Source organism: Panthera onca, chromosome C2, assembly GCF_046562875.1.
Source record: "Panthera onca isolate mPanOnc1 chromosome C2, mPanOnc1 haplotype 2, whole genome shotgun sequence".
Classification (NCBI taxonomy): domain Eukaryota; kingdom Metazoa; phylum Chordata; class Mammalia; order Carnivora; family Felidae; genus Panthera; species Panthera onca.
The window spans coordinates 69,216,304-69,227,637 of record NC_138347.1 but is presented as its reverse complement, the minus strand read 5'-3'; the positions used below and the strand labels follow the sequence as shown (position 1 = coordinate 69,227,637).

The window sequence follows — 11,334 nt, the reverse complement described above, 5'->3', positions numbered from 1 at the left end:
TAGTAATCTACTCTTTGCAAGAGGGCAATATTTGCAGCAATATTTAAAATAAATTAGAACATCTAAATTAAGTGTGATCTCTTATTCTTCATAAAAATTGTTTCATCAATTGATAAATAATTATCAATTATTTGATAATTTTGAAATATTTATATTTGAGGGAGGGATTGCTGTGTGTGAGGCATTGTTAGAAGTACTTTGCATATTATAGTTACAAAGTATTGGGTATTCCAAGTATATACTCCGTGTTAGATACTTGAAGTCACTTCTAATCTCTTTAGAGCCCTACAAAACAGGTTTACAGAGAAATTGAGATTTAGAGAGATTAAGTAAATTGCCCAAGGTCATTTAGCTACTAAGTGGCAGAGGCAGGTTCAAGTCCGGGCATTTTTGTCTGACTACAGGTCCTGTGATGACCTGTGATGAGACCCCTCACTGGAGTCCATTGGCTGGCTGTCACTACCTAGCTTGCTCTTAAACTGCCCATCTGTTGTTACCCGTGTCTTAGGACTGGTGGTTATGGCAGCTGTGTTTTTGATTCAGTGTGGGAATTGGTCCTTTCTGTCTAGCTGAGGCAGCCGGCCTAAAAACTGTGTGGGGAAAACCCCACTGGAATTAGCACACTCCCTCCTCTGGCGTGTTGGAGACACCCAGCCTTGGCTCCCTCCTCATTCTGCTTCCCTCGCACCTGCCCTCTGGTCTCCATGCTAGTCAAGGGTGGCAGGAACACTAGAAATCCCTAACAGTTTGCCAGGCCTTTGGCTTCAGCCAGAGGAGACACGATGTGTTGGTGGGAGTAATTGGAAAACAGCTGTACACTCGAATTTAGCGTTGGGGCCCATGGGAGCTGACGCATCACGTTGGCTCGTGCCTCATTTTCCTATGCTGTGTCACAAGGGAGAGGATTTTCAAGAGAAGTGTCCCCAGGCCTCTAAGTAAGGAGAGCTTGCATAAAGCACGCACATGCTAGAACCAGATGCACTGCCCTGGGCCCCAGGAGGTCCAGCAGGGGCTGTGGACAGCTTGTGGCTAGAGATGAGCTTCAAACCCTGCCCTGGTTCTTAGCAGCATGCCACATCTCCGCAGCCCCTCCTGCTGGTGGGGCTTCCTGCTGCTGCCCTTGTCCTTGGAAGACACTGTTCTAGCCCAATGCCTGAGGCTCTCGCACCAAAAGGCGGGGCTCCCACAAAGTGGCCCTCCTCATTCTGTCTCCTCAGATCGGTCTGTCCTCAAATCAGCCTGACGTTAGTCCAACCACAGAGCTATTTTCCCAGGAGAAACAGGCCTGGGGATGCTGGCAGCTCCCCTAAACCGTGAGGAGAGGAGCAGGGACTGCGTTCAGCAGCCAGGCCTAGGCAGGCTATGCTCACCCTCATGTATATCTGTGTTCTTAGAATCTACAGGCCCTCCCAGCACAGCGTCCTCTAGGCCTGTCCCTTCAGATCGCTGTCACACCGCAGCTCCCTGCAGAAAGCAGAGAGGTAACGTGTGCTTTAGGCTGACTCAGAAAGAAGGGGTGGGGCATGCCAGTCTGGAGCTCAATCAGCTGTTCAGAGCCCCCTCTAGGGCAAGGAGCGGTCAGCAACATCATGAGGTTCACTTCCTTCCTGGGCCTTCTTTTTCAGAGCTTTTCTGGACTTCTCTGAAGATCAGGAGAGGAGGCGGGGGGCACACTCATGGCACAGAGTGGTGACCTCTCCTTTACTCCCTCCCCCTCTCCTTTCTAGATCTTCCTTCATCCCTCTGACACTAAGTTACTAAACGTTGGCTGAACTGGGGCAGGAGAGTGAGAGAAGAATAAAGCAATAGAAAGCAAAGTAATATGTTTCATTTACTTTATAAGTGAATGAAAATACTCTGCCCCATTGATTTTGCTGTTAATATATGCCACTCTAAGGGACTAAATGAAGTAAGTCATCTTAAGCACTCCAGTAGTACTCTTGACACATAGTAAGTGCTCACTAAATAGTAACTATTATTGGTTCTCTCTTTTTCTCCTCTCCTCCCCACCTGGGGTTTCCTCCCAGCTTTTTCAACCCCAGTTTCTTTCTGGACAGACCTCCTAAAACCAGAGGCTCAACTTGGGAGCTGGCCAGAGGCCAGCACAGCTGGAATAACCATAGAGTGCCCGTTCTTAGCACTGGCCCAGTCTCTGTCCTCATGGCAGTGCTGATGTCTCATAGGTGTGCCTTGATGACTGGTGTGCCTGCCTGATTCAGCTGTCCAGCCTGTGAGGCCTTGTGTGGTGGGCTGGGAACAGAAGCTTCTTTCTTCCTCTCCTGGTATCCTGCATCATGTTCCTGCTCTGGGCTTGGCTCCCTCTGCTGTACCTTTTCCCACCTGTCCAGGTGCCCTGTGGAGGGCTGGCAGCAGTCCAGAAGACACAGGTGCACTAGGGCAGGAAGTGTCCAGAGAGGCCCATCAGGCCACACAGAGAGAAGACCACAGGGAGAGAAGGGAAGTGACTTTCTTAAGATGCTGGTTAAGGTGCAGCCACAGTGAGAACCAGAGTTGCTGACTGCCTCTTTGGTGCCGTTTTACCCTCCAGTGATGCCTCCTGGTTTCTCCTGTGGCCCCTTCCACGGCCGAGGCTGCTTCTATCCTCCGAGCTCCTGAAAGAAATCTTAAAACAACAACAATGATGTTAACCACAGCAGCTGCCATGGATTGAGCACTTCTTCTCTGTCAGAGACGGGGCTGGGGCTGCTTTTCAAACACACTGCCGATCCCCACGGCAGCCCTGCAGAGAATGGGGTCTTAGTAGGAACCCTGTTTTACAGATAAGTAAACTAAGACTTTCAGAGGTTTTCCCTTGGCTCGAAGCCACACAGTTTAGCGGTGGTGAATGCAACATCTGACTGTAGAGCACTCTGTTTTCCTCTGTGGGGCATCCTAGGGACAGAAGCCTGTGCCTGTTCCCTGAGGTGATTCTCTGGGCTCCCGTGGTCTTAGGGTGATAGGGCTGCCCCTACATGAGCATCACAACTCTCATCTCTTTAGGAAACTGGGCACAATTGGTATGGCTTAACAGAATGGAGGGAGGAGGCATGGTGTTTGAGAAGGGGGTGGTTGGATCAACACACTTGTGACCCCAGACTTACTTTTGTAGCAATAATACCTGATAATAGAATGAACACACATTGGGATTGTTGCTAGATTGTGACAGAAATGTGTCTTTTGCTAATTTAGTTATGATCAGGGTCTCTGGTTCTGGCTTTGATATATTTTTTGTTTTGCATGTGACTTCTATTGCAAAAAGTTTCTCTCAGCCTGTTCTCATTAAATCCCAAATTAAGCAAGAATCCCAACAGGAAGAGAACAGCTCCAGGAGACCAGGCCTCGCTCGTTCACACTATGTATGTGGTTGGGTGTGTTTATTTGATTTGATCTGTGTGTGTGCATGTGTGTGTGTGCGTGTGTGTGTGTGTCCCCTTTTAAGAAAATTTAAAAATAACTTTCTGCCAAAGATGTGGGCACTCAGAGTAGTGTTGCTGAGCCGACATCCTCCTCCCGCCCGTGGTCTGCTGCTCTGCTGATGTGGCCAGGCTGACGTGGGCAGCTCATCTGCCTGTGGACACCCAGCCCTCCTTTAATGTGCTTTTCAAGAGGAAAGACCCAGGAAGCCCAAGGGAGGGGACAGACTGCCTGGTGGCTCAGGGAAGAACTCTGCCATGGGGGACACAGTGGGCTGGCTTTGAGTACTCTCACTTGGGAAGCTGAGGACCTGGATCCAAGTCACCTGGAAATGCCGGCAGGACACCCCAGCAGGAAACTCAGAAGGTCTATCCAAGGCAGGACATCATCATGCCTGTTTCACACACTGGAAGACTGAGAAGCAGAGTAGGAAAGATACACGAGTTACATGCCTGGTTTAAAGCCAGATTAGCACCCATGTGTCTGGAACCAAGTACCTGTGGGCTCCAGAGGGTAGATTTTTTTTTTTTTTTATTGTTGTGATCTGTTCACCCATTTCTTTTCCTACATCCTCTCTCTAATGTTCTCGAGATTCCATGCAATAAAGTTAAGTGCTGTCATAGCTTGGAGGAGATTTTTTAAATTCTTTTTTTAGCTCAAATTTCTATTCATTCATATATTCCACAGGTATTTATTGAGAATGTATCATATTGTAGGCACTGGGAACATGGTAGTTAGTGAATCACGGGGCCTGTGACCTGGTGGAGTTTGTGTTCTAGTGGGGGAGACAGATGTTAGTCCTATACATGCACAACTACGTGACTGTTAACTATGGTCTGTGGGACAAAGAGGACATAAGGGATTTGATGCATGCTGCTCATGCTAACATGGGGCCCGACCTAATCATGGGGCCAGAGATCTGTGTCCAGTGTTTCCAATCAGCCCTTTTGCACTTGGACAGTTGTTTTGATTTTGCTTTCGAGCCTCAGTACTGGAATTTAACAGTTGTTCTTTTAAGTTTCCTCTTAAGCTCTGGTCCATTTTGCTGACTTTTCAGGGCTGTATTTAACAGCCAGCATGTCAGCTGTTCCTACTTGCTTAGTGTAACCCACAGGACTGATGGACACGCCTCCCATGTTTTTGTCCACACCATTGTCCTTGGTTCTGTCCAGTTCAAAACGAGTTTCCATTCTTGTTGCCACCACCAGAGACCTCCATCTAAGACTTAGAACCAGATTCACTCTGTTCCTCAGTGGTGAACAGCATTGTGTTTTGGATTTATTTCTTCCTTTATTAGCCATAAAGTATTAAGATATTTGCCATGTCTTCCAGAGGTCTGGGGTTTATTTATATTCAGTCTTGGCCAAGGACTTAATTGACTTAAGGGTGTTCTCTTCATCAGTATCTGTCTCAACTTCAAATCTCTCTGGGGCACATTTGTTCAACCGTTGTCTTTGGAAGAAAAGGTAGAATCAAATTAGATATTGTTTCACCATCTTCCCACCCATTCTTCAAAGCCACACTCTACTATTCCTTTAAAACCACTTTTCCCTTTCCAGTTGTGCATTTTTAGGAGGGTAGACATGAGAGCACATGGTGATGGGCAGAACAAGGGGCTGGGTTAAAGCAACAGTTCTCAAGTGTGCCCGCGGGGGATCTTTGGGATCCCCAAGACTCCTTCAGGGGCCCAGAGGTCCAAATCATCTTTGTAATAAGATGGCATTTGCCTTTTTCACCCTCTTTCTCTCTCAAGTGGAGTTTTCCAGCAGCTTCAAATACTATGATATCATAGAAGGCTGGATGTGGAAGCAGATATGAAAATCTAGTGCTGTCTTCTGTTAGCCAGACATTAAAGAAATTTGCAAAAATGAACAATTCTTCTTACTAAACTTTTATTTTGGAAAGTAATTTATTTTTATTAAAAAAATTTTTTTAATGTTTATTTATTTTTGAAGGAGAGAGAGACAGAGCATGAGCAGGGGAGGGGCAGAGAGAGAGGGAGACACAGAATCTGAAGTAGGCTCCAGGCTCTGAGCTGTCAGCACAGAGCCTGATGTGGGGTTCGAACTCATCAACCATGAGATCATGACCTGAGCTGAAGTCAGATGCCCAACTGACTGAACCACCCAGGCGCCCCAATATATTATTTCTTTTAAAAGTGTTATTTATGTTAACATATAATGGGCTTCTTATTGATGTTTTGAATGAATTAGTATTTATTAGTTTTGATTTTGAATGCTGTAGACACTGTCAACAATAACTCATAAACAAAAGCTCTTTGGGAACCTCACTAAGTTTTAAGGCTCTGAGACCAAAGAGTTTGAGAACTGCTGAGCTAGAGGGTAAGGGGTCACCTAAGTGTTACAGGAATCCCAGTTACTCAAGGATCGGACAGGGCCCAATGGAAAAGCTTAAAGTCATGTCATTGCTGATTGAGACATCTGCAGTTTGTCCCATGGCGTGAGTTGCATAGGATGAGAGATCCCTTTGGAACTATGGAAATCCTCTCCCCTGGAGGAGAAGGACTGGGTGCGGCATCACCTTGCTACCATGTATTAGAGGCATGCACCAAGGACCGGTCCTGCAGCTCCACAGGGGTCAGGATGTGCCCTGCTAGGTCCTGTGCACGACTTGAACCCTCGGAGTCTGGCTCACATCTCAGCCCAGATTCCTTAAGATAATTGCAGCACGGGGTTCCCCATCCATCTGTTCCCTGGGCTTGCCTCTCACTACAGGGACCGTATGCAGGGCTTCTCTAGCTTAAGGAGTAAAGAACTGGTCTCAGGAGGCACATGTCCCACGAGTCCTGTATGGTAATCCCATGCCAGATGTGCCAAGGGGTGAATGACAGTCCAGGCAGGTTGTGGATCTGGACAGTCCAGGCAGGTTGTGGATCGCCCCTCCAAGGGCTCAGCTCTCTGCTTGACAGCCTCCCCCCTTCCCTCCACACTGAGATTGGAATCGGCAGCTCTGAATGAGTAAAAACCTGTGAGCTTCCTCTCCTGGACTCCCTGGGACTCCACTGAGAGCCTCTACAGCTGGCGGCCAGGGGTTTCAAAGGTCACCCCAGCTGGGTGGATTAGAACAACAGATCTCCCTGACTGAGCGGAGTTGGCTGCCCCGGCGGAAGGCAAGTTGCAACATCTGTGAGCAGAGTCAGGCACACGCCCCTTAGCTTTTCAGTCTAGCCCTGGGCTCCACAGCGTCCCTGGCTCTCCGTCACCGTCTTCCTTCTCAGACGGACCTTGGACAGGAATCTCTGCAGTCCACTGGTAAAGCGTGGCTGCCCGTGCAGCCCGACTCATGGGAGAGCTGCCCGGGGAAGAGGCCACGGTAAGGCATGTCAGTTCTCTGGTGTATGGCCCTGCCCCACCGCTTGCTTCTGTGGGTCACAGCAAGTCCACCTGGCACAGCCTGCAGCCAAGGAGAAGCTCACTCCGGTATTAGAAGCGATTAGGGAATTGGTCAGGATTTGAGTGCACAGCAGAGAGAAGATTAAGGTTTGGGGGGGGCGGGGGGGGGGGAGGAAAGCTGTCGTTGCCTGGGGCCCTTGCACCTGGGTGGTTTGCTGCCCCCACTGCGTGCCAGGACTGGAGGGCGGGTTCACGGCCGGCTGCCAGGCTTCCAGCGCACAGCCTGCTGGGAGCCTGGCCCTATAGGGAAGGTATGGTATTTCCAGGATGCCTTGCTGCTAGCTCAGGTGCCTAGAGACCACAGTCATTTAAAATGTATGTACTTTGGGTAGAGAAGAGGACAGCTGGTTTCTCTAAACTTGTTCTGCTGTATCACTTGGTCCCTAATTTGTAAACTTTTCTTCGGAGTCTTTTTGCCTCAGAGTTCACTCTCTTTGGGCCATAGTTGAAAATGTTCTTTTCTGGGTTCAAGAGACAATTTAGAGTGCTTTTGATCAAATTGAAGTCAAGTTAACTTAGTGCTGCTTTGGATGATTAATTATGTTACTCGTAAAAACCTTATTTGGTGGTGAGCTTTGGCCCGAGCATTAGGGAGGCGGGGGGCTGTTCTCGCTCTCTTTGACCCCCCTCCTCCATTTTTTTCTCTTCTTAATTCTTTGTCCTTTGATCTGCATTTAACTGGTATTGAACGAATCTCTGAGCTGGGGTGTGTTTCCAGCAATTGAGCACTGCGTGCCAGTAGAGAAATTATTGCAGAGTTAGCCAGCTCCTCTGGAGTTCTCAACTGGAACGTGGTCATCAGGCTGCAAGAGAGATTAGGAGGGAATAAGAATGGTATGGTTTGATTTATTATTATTATTATTATTATTATTATTATTATCATTTTAAAGGTTTTTTTTAAGTAATCTCTATACCCAACGGGGGGCTTGAACTCACAACCCCGAGATCAAGAGTCTCATGCTCCACTGACTGAGCCTGCCAGGCACCCTTGATTTATGATTATTTTTTGATAGAACATTCCAAATATGTCAGTACCCATTACTTCTCAATGTAGACAGATTCTGTTTATGCTGCTGATGCCAGTGGGTGGGGTGATGGGCTGAGCGAAGCTGTTTGGTGTGTCTGGCCAGCCTGGGACTGGACTCTAGTCCTGCTCGCCTAATAGTTAAGTAACCACCCCACCCCCTACCACCACCTTATGGGGGACTGGATGTCTCCTGGCTATATTGACTTGCCTGTTCCTTTTCTAACCATGAAGCCAGACCTCCCCTACATATAGATGACTTTTATCCTCTGTGCTCTTGGAGCCAAGCACTTTCCCAGTGATGATAGCATCCAGGGCCTTCAGGAGATTTAGAGGGATCTCAGAAGATCTTGGTTCAGGACAGTTTGTAGAGAGGGTCCTGAGCCTGATGTCACCACTCTTCGTTTCCAGCTGCCCAGAAAGCATAAGGGGGACAGTCTTGTGTCTTCCAAAGCCAGACCTAAGAGCAGAAGGGGAGGCACATTCCCTGTCCCCTGTCCTCTGTGTGGTTCCTAAGCTTCTGCTACTACATCTCCCTTTACTGGGGACAGTAGGAAACATCTCATCTGGGTCATGGGGCCCTCTAGGAGGCCTGCAGGGTATGACTGAGGTCAGACTTGGGTTTGGTTTCTACCTCTTAGCTCTATGACCTTGGACAAGCTTTATTGGCTTTCTGAGCTTGCCTCCTCCTTTGTGAAAGGAGCATAGTCAGAACTGCCTTGTAAGACTATGGGGACTGCCCATTCTGTGGCAGTGCTGGGACAGACGTGACGCTGCTGAGGGAGGCTGCGGTGGTCCTGGAGCCCTCCTTCCCTGCCTCCTCACAGAGTGCTGCCATCTACTTCCTACTACCGGTCACAGTAATCCTGCTCAGATACTTTTGCCCTGAAGGTCACTGGGCTGGCCTGGGCTCCTTGCTGTTCTCAGTGGAGAGGGTTGGTGTCCTGCAGGGTTGGGAGAGTGGTTTCCCTTTGGGACCTGGATGATGGCAATGGTGATTAGCTACCACTGATTGAACCCCTTTCATGCTGTTCTGTGTGTTTTATATGTGCTCTCACTCAAATCCCATCCTCCCTGTGACACTCTGAGGCTGATGTTATCACAGCCATTTTACAGAAAAGGAAACTGAGGCCGAGAGACTTGAAGTACCTTACAGTTCACAGCTGGAAAGTAACAGTGCCCCTGGATTTGTGGCAGGGTCTGATCCTCATGAAACCTATGCCCTCCCCTACCACCTCCCCCTGCTGGCAACAGAGTGTATCTGTCCCCTCCTCAGTGGTATCAGAGGAGGGCACAGCGAGCAGTGTCCCCTCTAGGGGATGGTCCTAGGTAGCTGTGCAGGACTTAAGAACCCCATTCCTTCCCTACCACCGTGCAACCACACTTGCCACGCACATGTCATTGTTCATTGCTGTATCCCAAGCACCTCACTTGGCACATGGTTGATGTTCAAGAGATATATTTTACTTGACTGAATGAATATATCCTGACTTTTGCTATTAAAATATCACAATTACTTTGAAATTGTTGTGTGAACATATACAAACACGATGATATAAATATGGCAAAATGTTCTTTGTTGAATCTACATGATGGGTATTTGAGGTGCTTGTTTTCGCATTCTTTCAACTTTTGTGTATGTTTGAAATTTTCCATAGTAAAACTTATTTTGAGTTTAAAATTCCTATATCATTCAATTCCTATCATTATCTTCCTTGTAAATATACACTCGCATAACCCCCTGATATTCCACTGTGTTTAACCAGTTCCCACTGTTGCATATTTAACTGGGTCTTTCTTTCTATTTCTACTCCACAGGATAATTTTTCTATTTCTTCTGCTATAAATAATGTGATTAGCCTTCTTAGATATAAATTTTGTGCTGCGTCTCTGATTCTTGCCTAATAATACATTTTCTAAATGGAGGCTTTCTGGGAGGAGAGATAGACTTTTTTTTTTTTTTTTTTTTCCAGAATCTCTCTGCCAAATTGCTTTCTGGAGAGATCACACCAATTTACATTCCCCCCAGGAGGGTGTGAGTGAAACACCTTACCACAGTCTTCCCAGCACTTCATGTTATCTTGTTTTTTAAATGCCTGTTTGGTCAGTTTTTGAAAAAGAAGATAGGTTGTTCTTAATTTGCGCTCTTGCATTCTTACTGAGACCAGGCAGTATCCATTTGTTCAGTGGTCATTCGGTGTCTTCAGTGAGCCACCCACATCATAGCCTCTGCCCGTTTATCTGCTGGGCTGTTTTCTTCTCAGATGTAAAGTATTCCAGTCCTTTGTTTTTGTTGCAAACAATTGTTCCCAGACTATCATCCATCTTCTAATGTTGTTGATGGTATGTTTTTTGTTTGTTTTTAATTTAAATTCAAGTCAGTTAATGTACAGTATAGTCTTGCCTTCAGGAGTAGAAGCCAGTGATTCATCTCTTATGTATGACACCCAGTGCTCATCCTGAAAAGTGCCCTCCTTAATGCCCGTCACCCATTTAACCCATCCTCCCACCGACTTCCCCTCCAGCAACCCTCAGTTTATTCTCTGTACTTAAGAATCTCTTATGGTTTGCCTCCCTCTCTTTTTTTAATCTTATTTTTCCTTCCCTTCCCCTATGTTCATCTGTTGAGGTTCTCAAATTCCACATATGAGTGAAATCATATATCTGTCTTTCTCTGTTTCACTTAGCATACTGCACTATAGTTCCATCCATGTTGTTGCAAACGGCAAGATTTCATTGTTTTTCATTGCTGAGTAATATTCCATTGTATATATAAACCACACCTTCTTTACCCATTTATCAGTTGCTGGACATTTGTTTGACATGCAGAAAAATCTTAATTTTATATGTGATATGCTAACGGCTGTCTGCTTTTTCACTTGTTACCCCAACCTCAGACCCTGTTTCCACCAGCCAACAGACTGCTTACAGGAGGCAAGAGAGCCAGTGGTTAAGAGTAGGAGCCCTGGCACCAGACTCCTGGGTTCAAATGCCAGTTCTGGCCCCTACTAAACGCCATGACCTTGGGCAAATTTCTTAATCTCATTGTGCCTCAGTTTCTAATCTATAAAATGGGGATGATAAGATTATCTGCCTCATAGTGTTGTGAGGAGCAAATGAGTTGTTATTTAAAAGTGCTTAGCATAGTTCCTGATAGATAGTGCTACATAAGTTTTGCTTCTACTGTTATCTACTGCCATGAGCCTGTGAATCTTACCATTTGGAAAGGATTTTGTTTGCAAACATAATACCTTTTCAGCAAAAGAGAAAGCTAGGTTTGTCAAGCAGGGGATGTGCCCTGTCACAAACAAACCTAAGTCTTTGTTACTTTAACTTGAGCTTCAGAAGACACATGCCTACTTTATTGTTGTTAAATGTTGTCAAACTTACACTAACTAATTACATGCCCCAGATACCGCTGTTCCATGGCAAGTAAGACGTGGTCCCCAACCTTGAGTTGTTCCAGCCTGGTGAGGCTCCCAC

The 11,334-nt window shown here is 46.7% G+C and overlaps 1 protein-coding gene across 4 annotated transcripts in view; it reads left to right on the top strand.

Moving 5' to 3' along the window:
- MYLK (myosin light chain kinase) overlaps window positions 1-11,334 on the top strand; it is a 279,456-nt gene that overhangs the window by 86,542 nt on the left and 181,580 nt on the right. For 2 of the 4 annotated variants that reach the window (XM_060639756.3, XM_060639757.3), the window contains exon 1: window positions 6,606-6,747. The exons of the other annotated variants lie outside the window; for them this stretch is intronic. In XM_060639756.3, the coding sequence (XP_060495739.3) occupies window positions 6,718-6,747 (30 nt within the window). In that variant the 5' untranslated portion in view covers window positions 6,606-6,717. Of the gene's footprint in view, window positions 1-6,605; window positions 6,748-11,334 lie in introns of those variants that run through there. 4 annotated transcript variants of the gene reach the window in all.